General features: G+C 35.7%; 1 protein-coding gene across 9 annotated transcripts in view; it reads right to left on the reverse strand.

Moving 5' to 3' along the window:
- WDFY3 (WD repeat and FYVE domain containing 3) overlaps positions 1-23,577 on the reverse strand; it is a 262,893-nt gene that overhangs the window by 101,473 nt on the left and 137,843 nt on the right. For 8 of the 9 annotated variants that reach the window (XR_004349890.1, XR_004349891.1, XM_032631813.1 and 5 more), the window contains 11 exons: positions 23,108-23,191; positions 18,450-18,627; positions 17,427-17,641; positions 15,239-15,351; positions 12,869-13,100; positions 11,283-11,383; positions 10,914-11,132; positions 6,339-6,520; positions 4,263-4,494; positions 2,752-2,912; positions 725-836 (listed from right to left, as the gene is read on the reverse strand). Coding sequence is in view for 7 of the 9 variants with exons in the window: in XM_032631813.1 (XP_032487704.1) it covers positions 725-836; positions 2,752-2,912; positions 4,263-4,494; positions 6,339-6,520; positions 10,914-11,132; positions 11,283-11,383; positions 12,869-13,100; positions 15,239-15,351; positions 17,427-17,641; positions 18,450-18,627; positions 23,108-23,191 (1,829 nt within the window). In the remaining 2 variants the exon portion in view is untranslated. The remainder of the gene's footprint in view (positions 1-724; positions 837-2,751; positions 2,913-4,262; positions 4,495-6,338; positions 6,521-10,913; positions 11,133-11,282; positions 11,384-12,868; positions 13,101-15,238; positions 15,352-17,426; positions 17,642-18,449; positions 18,628-23,107; positions 23,192-23,577) is intronic. The other variant, XM_032631812.1, reaches the window with a different exon arrangement.

The raw sequence follows: 23,577 nt of genomic DNA on the forward strand, positions 1-23,577 counted from the left end.
TAGCATAAAGGAAACTTTTATCAATGCAACATAGCCAAAAAAGAAAAACAAAGTTAAGAGATGTGCACATTGCTGGGACAATAATAATCGCCTGATAAACATGTAGGATGCTGACCAGCACAACACTTTTTATTTTAAAAGGAACCAATATTCTGTACTGATTTGTATATTAAAATACATAATTGCTAGTTCTGAATTTTAGATGGCATTATTGGGTTATGCCTCAAAATTCTATCTAACCAAAACAATCAATTCTTTCTATGCAGACATTGGGTAAGAGGCTCTGCAGCTCTGACTTTTATTATAGTTGGATCCACAGTGCTCATACTCTGAAGCTCTTATTTCTAGCTCATTTCCAAATAAAAAGCACCATGAGTGTCACCATTGCAGCACCAAACCATGTAACAATAGCAATCATCAGTTATTTCCAAGTCTTTACATCTGTCCCTAAGTGTAGTGTGATCTTTACCTTGAAATTATGTAGACGTATACAGTCAGTGCTCATCAGTGTCGACAAAAGAGGGGAAAAGTTAATGGAATTTTATAAAAGATTATAATTTTTAAAGCTGACTGGAGTTTGGGATTGACATTAATCTCTAAATATTATAAGAACATTACAGGTCAGCACTATCGAATATGAACTTAAAACACCACACTCAAGTGAAGAAAGTGAATGCAGATTTGAAGGCAAATAAGTCTGAAAGACAAAGGCAATCTGACTCACCCAAGTATCCAATCAGAGTAGCCCCAACTGTCCGTGCTGGTCCATTAAGATGCCCTGCTGAGTTGTGTATCAACTTCACAGGAGTGGCATTCTCATGGGAGGAAATGCCTAACTGAAGAATAGGAAAGGGAAAAATGTAACTATACAGGAACAGTCTGAACATTTTGACTGGGAAAGAAAAAAGAACATGATGGGGAACATATCTTTTCTCTCTCTCCATAACAGATTAAAAACATGAGTATTCATTTTTTTAAAAATGTGCAAATACTTCCAAAGGTGTGGAAACTCAGAGGTACCTGAGTAGACTCAATTAAATACAGTCTACTGAGAGAAAGATGGTGAGGGGGTCTTGGGAAACAGCCTCAGGGGTCCTTCTGAATGAGACTCTGTTGTGGTTTAAAGGTTCTTATCACTCACTGCCTCACAGTATTTCTGATTAGTGAATATAATACTTGCCTTACTCCATAGCCAAGTAAATGTCACATAGATTATCCAAAAGTTTATGGATAAAACATGCCCTGTACACAAAATAAATGTTAAATTTTGCACATACATACACAATGTGCTTTTAAAGCAAATATAAGGCATAGACTTAATTCTGTTGTTACCGGTAGAATAAATTTATGTAGGTAATACTCCTTAGAAGATTTTATATATATATATATATATATATATATATATATATATATATATATATTCACAGGCAAACCTCTGCAAAAGAGCTTGTTAATACTTACTAGTCCCAAATCCTTTCCCTTCCAGCCTCTTGATTTCCTTCCCCTTAGCTTTGCCTCCTCTAATCAGCCAAAACGTCTTGTCAAGCTCACTGATGACTTCTACCTTCCTAAACCTGATGGCCAGCCTTCATCTTTCTGACTGTTCTAACACATCTGCCACAGTGAATAAGACTTCTACAACACCAGATTCTCCTAGTTTTTCTCCATTCTTGCCGGCTCCATAGTCTTTTCTGCTGGTTCTTCATCATCTTCCCAACGCTGTCACACTGGAATATCCCAGGTCTCCATCTGTAAACCTTCCCTCATCTCCATCTCCATCTCCTCTTTGGTAAGTGTACCTAGTCTTGTGGCCTTACCACCAACTAATGAACACCCGTGGCATTCAAACCTCTCCCCTGAACTCAGATCCATATTTCCAATGATGTCCCCCCCTAAGATGTCTAATACGTTTCTCAAACTTTTGCAAAACTTAATTCTCAGTACCTCCTCCACCCCCCAACTACTCTTCCTATCGTCTTCTCCATATCAGAAAAAGTGACTCTACTTTTGCCTCACCTACCCCACAGGCTTTCTCTTGTTTTGTTTAGCCACACCTGCCTCTGTGGCAGGCATGCACTTTCCTCAGGGCCTTAGCACTTGTATTTCTGGAATGCAAACCCCACCTGCCCATACATGCATCTTATTCTCCATATTCTCATGCTTTGCTGCCTCATCTGTTTCAAAGGCTGCTCCAATTTCACCTTCTCAGTGAGGCTTCCTCTGACCATCCTACTTAAAACTGTAAGCTTCTTTCTCTCACCTTTCCTGCTTTATTTTTCCACATAGCACTCTTCATCTTCTAACATACTCTATGATCAGGTTATTTCTTTAGCTATTATTGTATGCCTCTTCCACTAGAATGTAAGAACCTTAGTAAAGGCAGGGATTTTCTCTTTATCTACTGCTATGTCATGAACAAAATGGTGCCCGGCATTTAGTAGGTTATCCAGAAAAAAATTACAGCCTTAAAAATAGCAATTGTTGCCTTTAGTTTCCTAAAGTTCGATTTCTTAATTGCCAATAAAAATATAAGAATTAATATAAACTATGCACTTGAATTCTCACTCTTCCAAATTAAACTATATATCTAAATATGTTTTGGCTTAAATTCAAAGGCAAATAAACCAAAACAATGTATGAAAGGCATTGTTTTTAGCAACCACTCATACTTGTGTGGTGCCCAGAAGGAAGCTCTGGAACATCTTTCCAGTGAGAATCAGCAGCAGCCCACTGGGGAATCAATCTGCTTACCTGTTTAGCGATGGCTTTGCTGTCCAACTTGTTGTACACTTTCCGGATTCTTGCCACTGTTAGGGCGGACACAGACAGTGCATAAAGGCCAAATGACACCTTTTCCTCTGGTACTAATGACACAGGAGACGGGACCACACCTTCGGATTTTGCATCTTTACCTTCAAAAGAAGAATAATCCTTTTCAAAATCGTCAGTTTGTCTCCTGATCCTAACACAACTTTTTAATTCTTATTATCGTTTTTAAATGGGTAGCCTTGAAAATCTTTTAAAGTGGAACAAGGGAGCTAAATTTAAAAACTATTTAATTTCCAGCTCTTATTTCTTTAATTAGAAAATAAGGAAAAGCATCCAGTCATAAAGCTTTACATCCTAAGTTTTACTCTTCAAATATACTTAATATACAGCATAATGTAAAGGAAGAGGAAGAGTTTTAACTGTTACCAAACAAATCACAAAACACTTCCCCTTGGTTCCAAGGAACAAGGGAATGAAAATGAGTGGAATGTCTATGAGCTTTGTAGCACTAGGCCTCCTTCCCAATGAGAGCCCTCATATATGCCTCTCTTTATTCTTCCAGACAACATGGCAAAGTAGTTTTAAAGCGAGATGGTTTTAAGTTTGAACCTCTGCTTTATCACTTAAAAGCTGTGTGACCTGTACATCGTTGCACCTCAGTTTCCTCATCTGTAAAATGGGGATGCAAACAACAGCCCCTAAGTCCCAGTGTTTTGAGGTGATGAATAAATACTTGTGAAGGGCTCAGAGTAGCTATGTCCTTCATGCATATTAACTTATTCAGCACACATTAAGTGCTCAGTCAGTGTTAGCTATTATCAGACACTCTGAATCAAGAACCTGGGTGAAAGAGAAATTACTTAGCCATAAGATTATTACCATTTACAACATATTTGTCCCAACTCTTCTGAGAACTTTGGCAGAATGAGTACAAAGCAATGGAAGACATCATTTGGAAAGAGTACTACAAAGGAACTGTAGCTTAACATCAACTCTCTGATTCTAAATTCCTTTTGGGAGAATGGATAACAGGAGTGGACTGCAGGAATAAAGACACGAGGAAAATTGATGTTAACTGGTCTAACCTAAAGAATACACGTGTGTATTTTCTAGACCCATCTTTCTTTCCTTTAACCAGAGTAGATATACTTTAAACTGCTTCATGTAATAGGAGAAATGACAGAGAGAAGAAGGCTGGGGTTAGACTGTTAGAAAGTATATACCCACATCTTGAAGCCAACAAGAGAAACTGGAAAACTAGTGACTAGGCATGAAGACAAGAAACAAGAAAGCATAGGATGACCAGTGGAGGAGAGCATTTTGAATAGGAGTGAGTGGTCAATAGCATCATGCTGAAGAAAAGTGGAGGAGAAGGCCCTTTTTTTTGATAAATGTAATGTATAACCTAATCTACACATATGCACTTATTCATGCATCTATACCACAGGAGGTAAGTTTTATACAACTATATGAACAAAGAATATGTTACTCACATGGCATACATACGGCCTGAAAACTTCCAACATAATTTGGTCCTAGTTCATAAATGGTAGTAACATTTGAAGGAGGTAAAACTTCTTCTAGAAAGTGCGTGGGTCCCAAGCGCCAAACCAACGAAGCGATTTGGCGTTGGGCGGGTGGAGTACCAATGTATGCATAGACTGTGCTAACCACCGGCGGATTGGCAGAGCCTGAGCCCCCGGGAGTACTGTGGACATAATGCAGCTGTAAAGAAAATGAAAGCAAATGTGTGAAATTCAACCCAAAACACTTTCACCAGGAAAATAACCACTTTTTGTGTATATTTTCATTATCCTAAGCCATACAACTTTATGAATGTACAAAAGCTGTTGAGCAGAGAAACATAAGGGCAGGCCAAGATTCTAGAACCCGAACAGCAAGTTGGAAATTTGTAATCCAACTCTGTAATACAGATTAATACAGATAAACTATCTGACGCTAGAAAGGGCAACAGTCAAATATAGGGATTCTGTTACTAACTGGTTGGTTTGCATACCAAATTAACGATGCTGCTATGAAATTTTCAGGTTGATATAAAAACAGCTTTCCAACTATGATATTCAGGCAGTCTTGAAATTAGTTATGATATCTTCAGTATGAGCCTGTTAAATAAAATTATTCATGCAAAGTGTTTTATAATGGGTAAAGGGTTATAAAAGTATTAGAAAAATAGTCTATGTTATAATTTATACACACACGGTTTAATCTCAGTGAAAAATATATTCTCAGATTTGAAATTACACTGACAAGATGCTTAAATTATCATTCAATTCATTACAATAAATACATAATTAGAGTGTAAGAGGTTAGGAAATCAAGTTGCTTCTTGTGGTACAGGCAGCCTTCATCGCTTGACAGAATGAGTAACATTCCCATAGATTGTTTTGTCATAACACTGTCCTAGCTTCAGATCATATTTATTATTCCATATATAACTCCTTTGTGATGTTAATAGTATGAGTATGAAGACCAACGTTTGACGTAAAGTTGGTTTCACAGAACTGTGACTTCTCACAGCCACAGTAATGATGATGATGTAAATATATTAATAATAAATCTCCTACGTCTCAATTCTAGAAGTTGAGGACATTTTTATTTTCAATGATACTAAAAATAATGAAGGAGCAACCTATTAAAAAATCTACAAGCCCATTTCAAACACAATCCTGTATACAAAGAAAATAAATGACTATTCCCAGAGTTCATTTTAGGGTTTATCATACTGAAACACAATGTCACAATAAAATATCATTAAGGAAGGAAATGTATTCAAAAAGGCTGCCCATTTCACTGCTTTTAAAACTTCAATTCACACAAAAGGTAGACCTTTGCTGCTTCTTTTAAGTGATATCACTATAAAAATGGATACCATCTTTTAGAAGCTAAAGAATTTTAAGAGCTTGCTAGTTCAATTCGGTAGAAAGTAACTAGTAGCATTCATCCTGATTCACAAAAGGAACTTCTGATTCTTTACTGGTTGCTTTAATTCTCTTGCCTCTCCTCTGAATACTGTAGTACAGCTATCTAGAGTAATATTTATACATTCATTTATTCAACAAACAATAAGGGAACACCTTATTACTATTATTATCAGGGACTAATCTGGGTGATCTGAAAACAAGGATGAATACAAACAGTTCCAGCTCTAAAGGAGCACAGAATCTACTGGACTGCATACAGTAATAACAATGAAGTGACAAAATACTGTGTTCATCATTTATTTAATTTAGGTATCCATCTGGTTTCCAACCATCCAACTGGTTTCTCTCTGGTGAAAAAGCACTTAACAATCTGGCTCAAGCACTGACATATTCACTAACATCTTTAGTACCCTGTAACCCCTCCTTTTGAGTCTTTTCTAATCAAGTGACTTGAATTAACCAGCCACATGACTCTCACATATTGTTTAAATGGGTACTGAAGGTCAACTTAAAATTAAGACAGCAATTTAAAACAATACCCCTGCAAACACACATACAGGCAAACACACCCACCCCTAAACTGTCTTACAAAAGCAGGTTGAGATTTATAAGCACAACTACGCTCACCTTCACGGTGCTGACAAGCTGTCCATCAATGTAGAGGGCTGCAGTGCTGTTCTTCAGCATCCCTCTGCTCATCACCAGAACCAGATGATGCCACTGTCCCTCAATGATCAGTTCTCCACAGCGGAAGCGAGCGCAGCATGGCAGAATCTCATAAAAAGAGGATTCTTCACTAAAATCATCAACTAAAATGAAGAGGAGAAAGAAATTAAAAACTTAACATCATCCTCATCCTAACAATTATTCACATCTAGACTTTGACTCTATGTTAAAATAATATGATGATGATGTAAATGAAAATACCCTATTCATTCAATAACTACCTAAAACCTGGGATATATTGTGCTTTGTTCTGTTCAAGATACATATAATTATAATCAAATAAAGTTATAATAACTAATGAAATAAAAAATAAATAAAATAGACAGTAAAATAAAGTTACAATAGACAACAACAAAAAGAGATTAGTTGATTATTACCTGTCATGGTCTGTTATAAAAGGTCTTTTAAAATCCTAGTTTGAGATGCATTTGATTATAGAACTGGTTAGACAAACAACCAAGAAAATTAAAAATTTTATTCTTACTTTATGCTCTCAATGATACAAGGGGGCAACTATCTGATTTTAGTTTGTGGTTGTACCACCCTGACCCTTGTCTAACAATAGCTGGTAGTAAGGAGGTGATTTATGGAGCGAAAAGGTATTTTTTTGGTCCAAGTTTCCTGCTTTACCTGACAACTCTGGTGATTTGCTAACATTTGCAATCACTATTGACTCTAATCTGGCTTGTCTCTGCTACCCTGTATGTTGCCAAATCATGCCAGGAAATAATGGGTTAAGTATTAACTTAATGTTAAGATAGTTAAAAATTAATTTATCTTTAATAAGAATTCAAGAGAAGGTGGAACAGCAGCAGAAATCCAGATGTTAAAAATTAATTCCTTCCCTCATCCCAAGAAAAATTTTTTAAAAAGAGCTAATCTTAACCATGTATCTTAAAGCAGACCCACCAGTTTTCAGTACAAGCACATATAATATACTGAAAGTTAAAAGTTTAAATTATTTGAAGAACGAATCACAAATAAGATATTCTACTTCTGGAATCTTAAAATATTTGCATATACTGAAATATCAAGATTATTATTATTTGTTAATTAATTTTTGGCTGTGTTGGGTCTTCGTTGCTGTGCTCGGGCTTCCTCTAGTAGTGGTGAGCGGGGGCTGCTCTTCATTGCGGTGTGTGGGCTTCTCATTGCAGTGGCTTCTCTTGTTGCAAAGCACGGGCTCTAGGCACATGGGCTTCAGTAGTTGTGGCACACGGGCTCAGTAGTTGTGGCTCATGGGCTCTAGAGCACAGGCTCAGTAGTGTGGCGCATGGGCTTAGTTGTTCCACGGCATGTGGGATCTTCCTGGATCAGGGATTGAACCCATGTCCCCTGAATTGGCAGGTGGATTCTTAACCACTGTGCCACCAGGGAAGTCCCCCAAGATTATATTTTTAAATGACAATTCAGAAGATACATCTACTGATGAGTTACGACCACTACAAAGACAGCATCTTATCCATAGGTGACCTAATTAGGAAGAGACTTGAATAAACTAGGCAAAAAGCAGGGTCAAATAGCTTTGAAAGGTCTAGTGTTATGGACCAAGGGACGTGAATGAAAAGATAAAAGGTTATGGGTGAAACCAAGAACTGTTCCCTCTCCCTTCCCTGGTTATTAGACTTAATCTTCTTGAGAACTGTAGAAGATATTACTTATGAAAATTTTCTGAGGGCTTCACATTCTGACTCAGGCTTAAACTAAGATATACCCAGCATTCAGTGGTGTGTCAGGATATTTGGTAAGCCAACTGACAGCTTTTAGTTACCTAGGCATCTTAATGGACTACAGCTGTTCAGAGGACGGATGCTTGTAATAGTAGCATCGTTTGTATTACTAAGGTATATGTTACTATAATTTCTAGTTATATATAGACTATCGTAGTCTTGAAAATTACATTTAGTGAAAATGATATAGTTAGAAAACATTTTTTATTGAAATATCCCTAGATCTAATCTTAACTTTTCCATTAAATTCTATCTTCTTTCCAAATTCTCCATTATTATTCACTTTTCTCATTATTTCCCTTTCAAGTCATCTGTGTTTTTCTTCCTTTATTTTTCCTTCTTCTCATTCATTTATACTTTTATATAATATTTGTGGGCCTAATATTTGCTAGGCACTATTTTCGGTGGCAGGGCCTAGATTACAAAGATAGTAACATTGTGTATGGGCACTTAAGAGTTCTAGTAAGGTAGACAGACAAAAACAAAACAAAGAATTAAAATCTATGAAATCCAGATAAGTGATAAAGAATATTAAACAAAGGCTATGACAGTGGACATAGGGAGGAAAGGAAGATTCAAGAAATGTTAAGGAGGCATAATAAAGTAAGACTTAGTAGAAGGGGTGGTATTTTCAAGGATGACTTGAGGTTTCTAGATGGGATAACAGCTAGTGAGGGTGTCAGTTACCAAGACAGGAAAATGAAGGAGATACAGATTTTATGAACAAATATTACAGTTTTAAGTTTTTCAGGAGGACTATTCATATTAAGATATTTAATATGCAGTTGAAAATATGAGGACAAAGCCTGGGACACAGACATATTAAAATTCTTTAACTTCAGAGTCCCTGAGGGTAAAAAGACCTAATGCTAAAAGAAACTGATGTTTTCTCATGAAGAACAGGTTGAGTACAAAGACTAAACATAAGAGCTTGAAGAATACTAATTTTAAGGGGAAGATGGAAGAGAAAGCTGTTGAAAGAAATTGCAAGAGAGGTCAGAGAAATAGTGAAAGAACAAGGAATGGGTATCTCAAATTGAAGACTGCAGATAGTTTTTTTTTTTTTTTTTTTTTTTTTTTTTTTTTTTTTTTTTTGTACACGGGCCTCTCACTGTTGTGGCCTCTCCCATTGCGGAGCACAGGCTCCGGACGCGCAGGCTCAGCAGCCATGGCTCACGGGCCCAGCCGCTCTGCGGCATGTGGGATCTTCCCAGACCGGGGCACGAACCCCCGTCCCCTGCATCGGCAGGCGGACTCTCAACCACTGCGCCACCAGGGAAGCCCTGCAGATAGTTTTAATTAGGAAGAAAACATCAATAGGATCAAATGCCACAAAAGGGGCAAATGAAGTATCCACTAGGATTTTAAAGCACTTACTGTATTGATGCCTAACTCTGTGCTGATTGTGATGAAGAATCCTAAGTAAGACAAAAAGCCTTGCAATCAAACTGAGGAGGTAACATTCATATTCAATTAATATGTGAATACCAACCACAGGGGAAGCAATATGTGCTATTATTTTATTTAGTCAGTTAAAAGACAAAAATCAGATGATAAAAAAGAGGTATATATATATATATATATATATATATACACACACATACACAAATGCTTATATTCAGAGCAAAGAAAATTCAGTGAACTGAGATTTCTATTTTATGTTACTTATATCATTTAGGAAGGTATTCATGAATGCCTTGAGTTTGAAGTTCTATTGCATAGTAACGTAACATTATGGCATATTGGAGGGAATTAGTGAATTAGGATTATTAAATGGACTGTATTAAGTCTTGAAGGTAAGTGATGAATAAAGTAATTAAAATGTTATTGTGTCTAGCACAGAGTGGCACATATGGTAGGCAGGTGCTCAATGAATATTCATTAGTTAAGCAGAATTCACAGCCAATGAAAAACCCTACTAAAATATATTAAACAAGCATCCTGCATTCCTAGCAAAAGCTGTGATTTCCTGGCAAGTAGAGATGAATCCTTATTTTAGGAACTCTCTCCACTGTTTTCTAAGTCTCTTTTGAAAGTGAAGGTGCCTTAAAATTTCACTGGTAAACAATATTCAAGATTTTATACAACCTGTTCTATTCTGTAATAATTTAAATTAGAAAAGAATTACCAGCTGGACCTTAAAACCAACCTTTAAAATGAAGTTTGCTCAGTCATAAAAAGAAACGAAATTAAGCTCTTTGTAATGAGGTGGATCGACCTAGAGTCTGTCATACAGAGTGAAGAAGTCAGAAAGAGAAAGACAAATACCGTATGCTAACACATATATATGGAATTTAAGAAAAAAAAAAGTCATGAAGAGCCTAGGGGTAAGACAGGAATAAAGACACAGACCTACTAGAGAATGGACTTGAGGATACGGGGAGGGGGAAGGGTAAGCTGTGACAAAGCGAAAGAGAGGCATGGACATATATACACTACCAAACGTAAGGTAGATAGCTAGTGGGAAGCAGCCGCATAGCACAGGGAGATCAGCTCAGTGCTTTGTGGCCACCTAGTGGGGTGGGATAGGGAGGGTTGGAGGGAGGGAGAAGCAAGAGGGAAGAGATATGGGAACATATGTATATGTATAACTGATTCACTTCATTATAAAGCAGAAACTAACACACCATTGTAAAGCAATTATACTCCAATAAAGATGTATAAAACAAAATTAAAAAAATAAATAAAATGAAGTTTGCTACTTTTAATAGTCACAAGAAGCAAAAAGAAAAAGACAGATACTGACCATAGTTTTGGAGTAGTTCCTCTTTGGTGGAGACAATCAGCGATCGGTCTTTTGCTGATAGAACTATGGCAAGGCACACATAATGCTGCTCGGAAGAATTCGCTCGGCGAACAATAGTAAGAAGTCTGACAGGGTGGTTATTTGGAGGAGAACTGAAATGTTCAATGCAAAACCAGCTGGAGTAGCTTAAGCCAGATGGAGGAGGGAAGAATCTTTCACCTAAAGTGAAAATAGAAAAGTAACAATGAAAGAGTTTGTGTTGACTCATATTTATATTTTAAAAAGATGCCAAGAAAAGCAAAATCTCTAAATAAAATATAATCTACTGGGGTAAAAAAAAATCTCATAAGCAGATAAAGTAATATTTACCGGAACCAATGCCACTGACCACGGCCCCATCAGTAAGACCTGTTGTGACGGCATTGTTTGTAGGGGCATTATGAGGCGCCAAACTGGGCAGAAACAGGCAGCTGTTAAAGAAAACGCACATATTAGAGAGCAACTGTTTTCTTCTCTTATTACTATGTACTTACCACAGTGGAAAAAACTACCATTATTTAAGGGTAACCAGAGATAAGAGATCATGGAATAAGTCTGGATGCCTAACAAAGTCCTTCCCTTCTTTCAATTGTGAGTACCAAAAGATATATTTAAAAAATCTCCATTTTAAAAAATTTAAATTAAAAAAGATCATAGTATAATTTGCACATGTAAAATGCACCAAAGTATAACCTTGTTCAAGACACTGGAAATTTTTCATCACCACAGAAAAATTCCCCTGTGCCCCTTTCTAGTGAGTCACTCTCCTCTGTTACACTGTCCTGATTAGTTTTGCCCAGTCCCAAATATGTTTTAATTCATTGTTCGATACTACCCCACAACAATGTTCTTAAAATACAATTTATAGCTTTAGATCAATGTAGAAGAATCCCACAAACAACCGGTATAGACATAGGTCTTCTCTCTTAGTGTTTATGTCCATTTTGAGGACGACAGACTTTATAAATATACTCTTCTAGATTCACTATAGATATTTTTTTAATGATTAATATACTTTATTATAGATAGACTTTATAAATATACTCTTCTAGATTCGCTATAGATTCTTTTTTTTAAATGGTTAATATACTTTATTATAGAGCTTTTTTAAACTTATTTTTTTATAAGCAGAGGAGAATCTCTCTCTCTTTTTGTTTTTCGCCATGCGGCTTATGGGATCTCAGTTCCCCAACCATGGATTGAACCCGGGCGAAGGCAGTGAAAGCCCAGAATCTTAACCACTAGGCCACCAGGGAACTCCCTAGATTCTTTGTTACTTCTGCTGTTTAAGTTTTTCTGCCACTTCAAAGTATTTATTCATTTAATGTGATAGTAACTGAATACTTATAATGTATAAAATACTAATATTTATAATGTATAAGATACTAAGTTAGGTAATTTGAGAGAAAAAAGGACAAAACCTAGCCAAAGAGCTTTTAATCTAATTTTAATTTGCATATTATCTGTAACTTTATTATACTAAATCAGAGGTTGACAAACATTTTCTAGAGTGGGCCAGAGCATAAATATTTTATGCTTTGCAGGCCAGATAGCCTCCATCATGACTTTGCAGTCTAGCATGAAAGCAGCCATAGATAACACATATACATAAATGAATGTGGCTGTGTTACCATGAAACTTTACAAAAAGAGAAAAAAAGAGAATTTACAAAAACAGATTTGGACTGTGCACCTTAGATTGCTGACTCCTATACCATATCAATTTATTTAGTATAATAAATAATTAAGAACAATTAAATCCAAAAATCTTAACATGCTCAAGGAACTCAATCATTTGAAAATATATAGCATATACTAAATTTTAATCAAGTAGATTTAAAACCAAAGATCTATTCCTCAAAGGCAAGACTGAGGCATGAAATATAATATAGCTTGGCTACCTGGCAAATTTCTTACCCAAACCCTTCAAGGGATGTGTCAAATTCAACAAAAGTCGGAGTAACTGATGACCCATGAAGTCTGATGTCATGTGGGGTTGTCATGGAGACCAAGCACTTCACCCTGGTCAGGGGTACAGTACTTCCTTCTGCAGATTTCACTAGGCTCTTGCTTATGCGGTAATGGTTATCTTCATGTAAGCTGAAGACACTATCAGAACCCAGACCTTCCATAGATGTGATCATACTACCTATAAGTCAAAGAAAATCTCTTGAGAAAAATATCATATAGATTTCTAAAATAGTGACTTTAACAAGGCTGATTAATTTTAAATATACTCTTCAGTTTCAATATATACAATAATTTTATTTTTAAACTCCAAAGCTATTATCCAGTTTTTTTTTTTGCAGTACGCGGGCCTCTCACTGTTGTGGCCTCTCCCATTGTGGAGCACAGGCTCCGGACACACAGCCTCAGTGGCCACGGTTCACAGGCCCAGCCGCTCCGCGGCATGTGGGATCCTCCCAGACCAGGGCAGGAACCCGTGTCGCCTGCATCGGCAGGCAGACTCTCAACCACTGCGCCACCAGGGATGCCCTCTCCCCATTTTTAATCCTTTCCATATAGCTATTAAAATTAAACACGTGATCACAAAAATACTTGAATTTTAAAATTCCTATATGCATGCAAATGGTAACACTTTTAAGAACAAAAAAATAAAATTTAAACAAGCTATTCTATTCTTTCAGGAATACATTATAAATGTAATGGAGAAAATATTCCCTCTCAAGATAAACCACATGAATTTAATTATTTCCCTCTTAAGTGTGCTAAGCAGTCAGGCAACCATAAAAATATTTCAATATTCTTAGAGAAATGAACTATTTTTTGTCAATTCTAAGGAACTGCGTAAAGTACAAAAACAACAACAACAACAAAAATATATACATGCAGGGGATGTATATTAATTGATAAGAAATATTGAAATACTGTTTTCCAATAAAACTGTGTTGGAACTCAAAAGGTATTAGTGTTTCCAAAACACAGTATTCACTTATCACTGATAATAAATTGTAGGAGGAAGTATTGAGGTTGAAATAATGGTTGAAGGTTGTTTAATCTCTTTGATTCTCACCTGAAAAAAAAAGGGGTTGAACTAAATGATTACTATATGCTTGAAGAACAGGCATTCTACTCTTCTAGGTTCCATTCTTTCCTGCTTCACTAGTAACGGTTATTTCAATCCATTAACACAAATACCTTAACTATGGCTAACAACAAGACAAAATAAATTGTAAAGTTAAAACCCACCAAACTATAGAATTAACACTGGGAGGAAATCCAGGGCATCTGAGCTCTCTACTGAGAGTACTCTTTCCCCACAGCTCTTGAGTGGATGGAATCTGACGCTCCTCCATGGTCTATGCTGGATGGGTAGGCAGTGCCTACATTCTAACACACCCCTCTCCATCATCCTTGCATCAGCCTAATGCAAAAACTTCTCTTCCTTGGAGGTTCTGCATTAGCAATCCTATCACACACCTCTCTATGAAACTGCCACCTACTAATGCTGGCATTTCATTCTCACCTCTTCCTTGTACTAATTGTTACCAGTGCACTGGGGGATCTCAAGGTCCACATGAACAACCTATCTAACACCTCCCTTCTATGATCACCTTTCCTCCAATAAGCTTTACCTCTACTTTACTCCAGAGACAAATTTTGGGCACAGTCCTTTTCTTTGCTTTTCTCACCGCTCCAATTTTGATTGCCATTACCCTACCTCATTCCTCCAGTTCACCCATTCTTTTTCTCTCACTACATTTGCTTTTTAGCCTAGCCATTCTTCTCCAGCCCAGTGATCTATCTCTTTTCTCCCAGCCTATCACTAGCTGCTTGACTTTACTTCTTCCCCTATCTATCCTATACTCCTTGGTGTTTCTCTTTGACTACTTTTATTAGTATTTTAAATTTCCTGTCCTCCATGTCCTCCTGCACCAGCTGTCCTGCAAAGCCACAGCCTGTGAATAGCCCAGTCAACCACTCTAGTTCAGGCAGCAAAGGCTAACTGAGAAAGGTAAAGAAATTACAGATCTTCTGAGAAAGAGGTATTCCCCCTTCCAAGCCAAGGGTTATTCTGCACATAATTCTCACCTCCTCTGGATCTTGCTTGTATCACTGATTCCTTTGCCACCCCTATCTGCCCGCTTCTCCAGTCAAACAATGAGATCTTACGTTTTTCTCTTTAAATAACAACAAATGAAAAACAACAACAAACCCTTCCCTTTCTTTTCTTTTACAGTCGAACCTCTTGAAATAATTTTCTTCCCTTACATGATTTTCATATATAAGATAAACCAAAAAAGGGAACTTCAAAGGTCAACTTACTTCTCATCTCTGGCTCATAACTCAGTGAACTTGGTTTGTGTACCCTATATTGTTTTAGCAATTTTTTGTCCCAGGCACCACAATTTAATGGACTTGCCAAACGTAAAAACTCCCTAAAGAAGAGACAAAGCAAAGTTATTCCTTGATTGGGAACATTATATAATTCATAAACTAAACACACAAAAAATGTGACTTAATGAATTATAACAGACTAATTAAAAATACTAAAGCAATCTGAACAGTTACTATAACATACAATGCTAATTTTATGTTTTAATTCATCAAGCAGTGAAAAGAGCACCAAGTATTGTGAAAAGTTACAAAGGAAACCTGAGGAGCATGTTCTCCTGGAATGTGATGGGCAGAAATATAGTGAATTGTCAAGGGGTTACAAAAATAGAAGCCCTTTATATCCAGTCATTTACAGCATCATGTAAAAGGAAAAAAATGAAAGAAAGAATACTTCTCTGAATTTTCAATTACCTACAGCAGAAAAAACAAATATTTAAAGGTCAGGTACCCTTTGCCAGTTTTTCACATAGAGTGTGATACACAATTAGCTCATAATCTATGGCTTGCCAGCAGCTAGGTGCCTATACCATCATGTGACCTTTGCATTCACCTAATTCATTCACTGTGAAAACTGAGCATGTCCAAATGGTTGGTTTCCATTGCTTCCTCTGTTTACCTAAATAGGCAGTACAAGTTATTTAGTAAAATACAAGCATGAGGTATGAGATAGTCTCTTTTTCTCATTCAGTCTCTCTACTTTTAAAGTAGCAGATCATCAAAAAGGATCATGGGAAAATCTCCATGCTGTTTTCAAAACTTTAGGTCTCTGAATATATTCATAATGTGACAAAGTGAGCAGAGACTGTGTCATTCATCTTGGTATTACTAAGGCCTGGCACACTGCCCTGTACAATACTGTTTAACAAATGTTAACCACAGAGGTTTTTCTTAGCTTGGAGTCAGTTAAAAAATATAAATTACAAATAGAGTCCAACCATTCTTAAGAAAGTTCCAAAAGTTTTATGAAAAAGGAGTACTTTAACAGCAGAAAAGAATTATTTTATTTATTTAAAAATATATTTATTTATTTATTTATTTACACTGGGCCTTATTTGCGGTAGGCGGGCTCCTCAGTTGCAGCTGAAAGTAACAAGATATATGAGAGTATTTTTTTAAGGAGGGACAAGATGATTTAAACATTAAATCTGTTTGGCTAGGTAATTTCAAGGAAAGTTTTTTTTTTAATGTTGTTTTATCCCTAAAACACAGAGCACTGTTTCTCTTATATTAAAAAAGGTTATTCAAATATACCTATTTCTCGAATGGCTAAACTGTGCAAGGTATATCCACACCATGGACTACAACTCAGCAATAGAAAGAAACAAACTCTTGATACATAACAATCTAGATGCATCTCAAAGGCACTATAACGAGTGAAAAAAGCAAATCACAAAAGGTCATATACTGTATGATTCAATTTACATAACATTTTCAAAGTGACAAAATTACGGAGATGGAGAACAGAGTTGTTTCTAGGGGTTAGAGATGGCGGGGGTTAGGGAAGTGGCTATGATAATAAAGAGGGAGCACTGGGGAGATCTTTGTGGCATCTTAATTGTGTGATGGCACATCAATCTGACACAAGTGATAAATAACAGGGGAACTGTAGCATACGTGGATACATTGTACCAATGTCCGTTTCTTGGCTTTGATACTGTCCTGTAGTTACATAAGATGTAACCACTGGGGGAAACTGGATGACGAGGACACAGAATCTCTCTGATCTACCTTTACAACTTCCTCTGAATCTCTAATTATTTTAAAATTTAAAAAGTGTTTCTTAAAAGAGTTCGTCCACATAAAATGTTCTTATCTATGAAGTAGATGCAAGTCATACAAATATAACATGACTCCATTTTTAAAGGGAAGTGAGAGTTTGCTGGATTCAAGCAGAAGAAATGACCAATGGACAAAAACATCCTGTTTACTAATAACTAGATTGATCTGTTTCTAAGTGCAATATTTTGGGCATTTTGCCCATTTTTGTGGTGTTTTGGTTTTGCCCACAGATAACTGAATATATGTTTATTAAAGCAAGACTCTTGACTATAAAGGCTCTAGAAACGGCCATTACTAATGGTGGCTTATTTGAATGTGAAGAAGAGAACATACTGACCTCAGCACCATGGGCTCCAGAGCCTGAGAGGCTAATCGTTCAAACATCCGCTGGAGGGGCGGGTGCAGTGAGTGGTCCTCATCAGCCAGCGCAGCACTGCACCGCTGCAGCAGTCGCGCATGGAGACCAGCTTCACACATGACTTGCTGGTTTCTTTCTGTGTGCACCAGTGATTGTAAAATATTTGCCACGGCAAGTTGAAGGTCCAAAGCATGCTGGAGTTAACAAAGAAATTCATGCCACCAGGGCATTCTTAATAAGATAGGTGATAGTTCTCTCCTTTTAAGAGTTGAAGCACACCTTTTATTTTAATATGAGGTCTCTACATGCTTCAAATTACATTCAGATGAATTAAGTAGCTGACTTAGAGGGACACAGCAACTCCAGAACAGGGCCAGGGAAATATTTCTGGTCTTCAATCTGTTAGAAGCATACCTAGCTCAACTCCATTTTCTTTCAAGTCTTTCATATTACATGACTATATGTAACTAATAATATTTTTATTTTTATAGAAATAGTGGGTATAAAGTAAATATTTTTCATGGTAAGTAAATAACCAGTTTAAAGAATGACCTATTGTTAACATTTGTGACACTTTAGGCCTTCGAAACCATACAACAGTTTAAACAAAACTAGTCACCCAAACTCCAGTTCACCCAAACTCCTGAATGTTACAAATGAAAATACATAAATAGCCTCAAAATGGTACCTTCAGTCATTTTTCTTCCTGTATTATTTATTAACAATTTCCACTGCTGAGCAGGATTTACAAGGAGAAAGAGAATTATTTTAGTACCAGAAGTAACTGCATTTTAACAAATGAGTTGTATTCTAAAACATACGTATCTACTACTCATTAGGAAAGTTAAGACTCAAACACGAAAATCCTGTTTTTTTCCTTTACCTACTTCAGTATATGACACAGAAAGGTTCCATGTCACCTTCTTGGTCCCACTCCCTTGCTCATGCAGTCACACCTTCTACTCATTAAAGACAGGAAGGAACCAATCTATCCAAGCTTACTTCTGGTTGTGTCACTGACCCAACAGAGGCCAGGAGGTCCAGCATAGAAAGCATGGCTCCAGGATGGATGATGACAGCATCAGAACTCTGGAGAGATGAAGTTGCCACATGTAGTTTCAGGTCAGCAACATTTTTAGGAGGGTAGACAGGGGGAGTTGAAACAGAATGATATGCATGCCTATTAAAAGAAAGAAGGGTAATTGGGTATTTAATTTCAATCACATTCTCTGTTCATTTTCTTCATCTTCTACTACCTTTCTCCACTGAGTAAAAAAAAGCCTTATAATTAAGGGTTGGGTAACAAACACCTTAACGTTGGGAAATTAAAAAACAATACATTATCAATTCTTGAGTCACATATAGACAACTTATCAAGTCTTTTAGGCTCTTATATGTTTTTACCACTTACTATTTGGATTGTTTCATTAAAGAATGGCACATGATGACTAGTTAACATTACTCTATGGTGTATTTGAAAGTTGCTAAAAGAGTAGATCCTAGAAGTTCTCATCACAAGGAAGAACCCATTTTTTCCTTGAATCTATGTAAGGTGATGGATGTTAACTAAACCTACTGTAGTAATCATTTTGCAACACATGTAAGCCAAGTCATTACGATGTACACCTTAAACGTTATACAGTGCAGTATATCAATTATATCTCAGTAAAACTGAAAAAAAGAAAAACAAAAAGAATAACATACATGACAGCAGATATAAAGAATAGGTGAAATTACAGTGAGTCAAAGCTCTAAGAAAGATGATATTTCTGATAATTTGTGATGAGAGTACAAGTTATATTAAGTGCCTCAGTGAGAGTGTTTTCTTTGAAATTTCCTATGTGTTTTTAACCTTTCCTTAAACCATGGGTAATATAATCAAGAACAAACAAGATCAAAGCGGCCTACTCTATAACTGGTTCAACTGAGTCAGAGTTGGCTCAGAATGCTGGCCACATGTCAATAAATGTATTAAGAATCAAGGGAGTTCTCCTTTAGCTTATTTGGAACTACATTCACGCTCTTTTGCATTATCCTCCCTACCACTGAGAATATTCACAATTTTTAAAAACTTGGGATATTTTATGTAACAAGCTTCCATGAGTTAGAAAGCCTAGCCATGCCCTGAATGCACAACATTTCTTCTCATCAATGATCTCCACCGTCTATTTCATACTCTTCTTCTGCAATTCATGAGTTTTGCACATTTTGTATCTTGGCACAAGGAAACAGATGCTTGTGGGTTCAGCCTATGGGAGCTCTTTGTTCCAATGAATTGGTTTCAGCATAATTTGTCTAATGCTGAGCTCTGTCACTGACAGCAGCGCAGTTTCAGCTCTCTGGCACAAGAGCAGCTTGGGAAACAGATGCTTTAAGTCACTGATTTAGTAGCAAAGAATTGGCACTGCCTTTTTTTTTTTTTTTTAAGTACCATTCTCTTTTTAACAGAGATTCTAGGAAAGTATTCAGCTTCACTTAAAAAAAAGAAAAAAAAAAAACACATGTGCGCTACTGTTTAAAGTCAGCATATCCTCCACCTACTCATTTTTTTCACTCCCTGGTTTTTTTTTTCTGTTTTTGTTCAGAAAGATTTAATTTCTAAACTTACTACAATAGTTTTCTAAATGTTTATTAACAACAGGTATCCTCTTCCCATGTTTCTCCCTTTATTCTTTAAAATATTTTGACCTAACTAGAAAAAAAAAAAGATTCCTAATTCCTCTATTGTGTAATAGGAACTCCAAACCATTAAGAAATTTCATAAAAATTGTTTTCATTACACATAAAAACTAATGCAATTTTGAGAAAAAAACATCAATTCTAATTGTATATTGTAGTTACAGGCCTTCCGAAATTATTTCTTAGTTGCCTGATTTAATATACATTTGAACTTAAATTACTGATATGTATAGCTAGGAAGAAGTCCTTTATGTCTTTGGAAACTGAACTCTACTAATATGTAACTATTATAGTAGTAAACTTTTAAATCTTATATAGAAAAATATTCTAAGGTAGGAATTACATTATTCTTCTCAAACTAGTAAAATACTGCAAACATTGTAGAAATCTAAAGTATGGTATTTATTAAGTAAAATTAGGTCTATTTTAACAGCCATTATATAACATTAATTCTTACTAAGTCACTTAGGTATTACCACAGGTATTACCACTTTTTACATTTAGAGACTGTGGTAAGCTTATTAAATTGGTAACTACCAACCAAGACCTAACCATTTGCAAAGATAGGATAAAATGACATTGCAAAATTTAGTTAATTTTTATGTTGCAGTTACTTTTAAGGCTTAAAGAAATTGCTACTTAATATTTCAATCTAAATTCTCATATATACTTAAGACTTATCTACCTCTTTTGGGAATATATACTGAAATATTTAAATTCTGAATTTGCTTTGCCTTAATTATCAAGCGTGTATAGGCACTAAGTAATGGACACCATGTTCGAAAGAGAACTAGTACTCGCCACCTATTTTGCAATTGCAGATATGTTCTGAGAGTCTTGATTACTATTTTGTATTTTGTTTTCACCTCCTCTGACTGTGATTGAATATTGTTCAGCATAATTCTGTTCCATTATTCCTTCTGAATAATGAAAAAAATTTTGAATTTTAGTTTTCCAAAATAAGGTTTCCTAGTTCTTTTTCCTCCGATTCTTCAAATAGAGAAGAATCTCCAAGATTTTACTTGCCAGACAAGTATCACAAGTTGAAATTTCCTTAGTACCTTAATCTCCACAAGCCGTAAAACTAACACAATGTTGGCTTTTCCTTTTGCAAACAAAACAAGACAAAACATGTTTTGCCACAAGAAAAAAGATGCCCATAAGCTGATGTAATTTGAAATGTTCTTGAGATATTCTAACTTCAAAAACTACTATACTGTGAAGTAAAAAAAGTTTTTATTAGCTTATGATTCTTATCACTGAGCAAAATGTATGTAACCTGACCAGAATGGCAAGCTACACTGATCTTATTATTAGCATGAACAGCACTGGGAGCTTCCTTGGGGTAACATCAACTTGTAAGCCTGATTAGAATTCCCATGGATAAGATACACTCATCTACAATTGCTGATTCAGTGACAGTTTCCCCTTAGGTCAAAGACAGGACATCCTTATACGTAGCTATGTTGCAAAAGATGAAAAAATGTTTTTGATTGAAGGCCTTAAATAACTACCATATAGAATAAAATGCTGTTTTCTCTTTGTCAAACTACTATTTAAATAAATAATAGGTTCTAATAGATTTTTAAATATTTGTCCCTTTAATCTGTGAATCCCTATTGAAAGTATTGTAAATTTTGGTTAATACTTAATGAATTTAAACACAGCAATTTTTAAGCTTTTACCATGTATGATAGAATCATAAATATGATTTTTTTTAATGATTAAAACTATTTAGTAATTGAAACTATTTTTCTAACATCCAGTAGTTCTCTGGGATAGTAAGCACACATGGATCTTGCAACACAAAGTATACCTTTTACCTTATTCATTTTAGCAACAGAAAAATACACTAGGTCAACTCAAATTGATTTCATAATATCTTGAGTCAAGAACTGCTCTTACAAAAACAAAAAAGAAACAGTAGTTTTAAAATACAAATACATTGAACAATACTAAATTCATTTAACTATGCCATGATTTACTAGAAGAAAATGAGCTGTAAGCCCCAGTGTAAATTTAAAAGAAAAGGAAAATATAAGTCCATATACCTAATGAATATTACTCTTAAAATATAGTGAAATACCAAATTTATAACAAATACTTCAAATTTAGTACTAAATTAACCACAACTGTGTTCAAGTTGCAAAATCTGAACAACAGAAATAAAATTAAACAACATAGCAGAACCTCAGGATTCATTTTTAAAAAGCCATAGTGGGAGAGAATTAATACAAGACTTAAGGACTTGCACTTGCTTATGAGGAAAACAGGGGCAGGAAGAGTATTTGGTGCCAAGTGCACAGACTATGATCATTTTAAGTACAGGTCGCAAATGGAATCTCAAATGGATCTTAATTGTACTCTTGTCAATCAACTGCTGGTTCTTTATAGTCATAAGCTTTATATATGAGGTAGACTACATCAGTTTAGAAAGAGATTTACACACAACTGATGAAAACAGGAGCTAGGGAAGATTTTTTTTTATTCACTTTTTCAAAGGTTAGCCTGCATCACATTTCAACTGGTTGAACCCGATTGAGAAAATACACATTTCCTCAGCCAGTGCTGGGATGTTCATTTTGAAGTAATACTAAAAGCCAAAGAATGATCCCAAGCACATTTAAAGTGAAAAGAAAAGGGAGAAAAGTATTCTAGTTAAAGAGTAGAGGCATTACATCCTCATTTCTAAATTAATTTTAACAAAATACATGCTGCCTCTAAAATGCATATTTTAGTCCAAATAATAGAGTTGGATGACAAAATGCTACATGTCCTTCATATCTTCATAGCATCAACACATTTTACTCTCATAAATATACTCAGCAGAAGCTGACAGTTTTAAAAAACAAAAACAAAGATATCAAATAGAAAGAAAATAATTAAAGTTACAAAGCACAAAATCCACATTAATATATAACTGAGCACAGAAGAAAAAAACCCATACAAGTAAAGATTGACTTCTGTTATTAGATCAGTACCTTTTCCTGGACAAAGCTGGTGTACCCCAAGGAGAGGGGAGAGAAGACTCACTTGTCAGGCAAGGAGGGATCTGTTCTGCACGACTACAGACAACAAAACAGGGTGGTTTAGAAACGTTAGAACAGGACACCAGGTTGGCAGTTGGTTAGTTTCACAAGAAATACCAGTAAAAGTTTAATAGGGAACATCCTCCATACTCAGTGGGAACAAGGAACAAGACTACAACACATGCACTGAGGGAAACAGAAAAGCATGCTTAAGGCAGATGCTTATTCATTAATGTTAACATGTAACATATTCGAAAACAGAGTACTATAGGCCTTGTTTTTTGAGGAAGCAAACTAAAAATAAGGTATACTAACTAGGATAAGTTAGAAAACAAGGGAAAAGAGGTTGAATCTAAATACACAAAATTTAATTTTAAAAAACACCTTATTCCCTCAACACTACACTCTCCCATGGTTTCTAT

The sequence above is a fragment of the Phocoena sinus genome, chromosome 5 (genome assembly GCF_008692025.1).
Source record: "Phocoena sinus isolate mPhoSin1 chromosome 5, mPhoSin1.pri, whole genome shotgun sequence".
NCBI classification, from domain to species: domain Eukaryota; kingdom Metazoa; phylum Chordata; class Mammalia; order Artiodactyla; family Phocoenidae; genus Phocoena; species Phocoena sinus.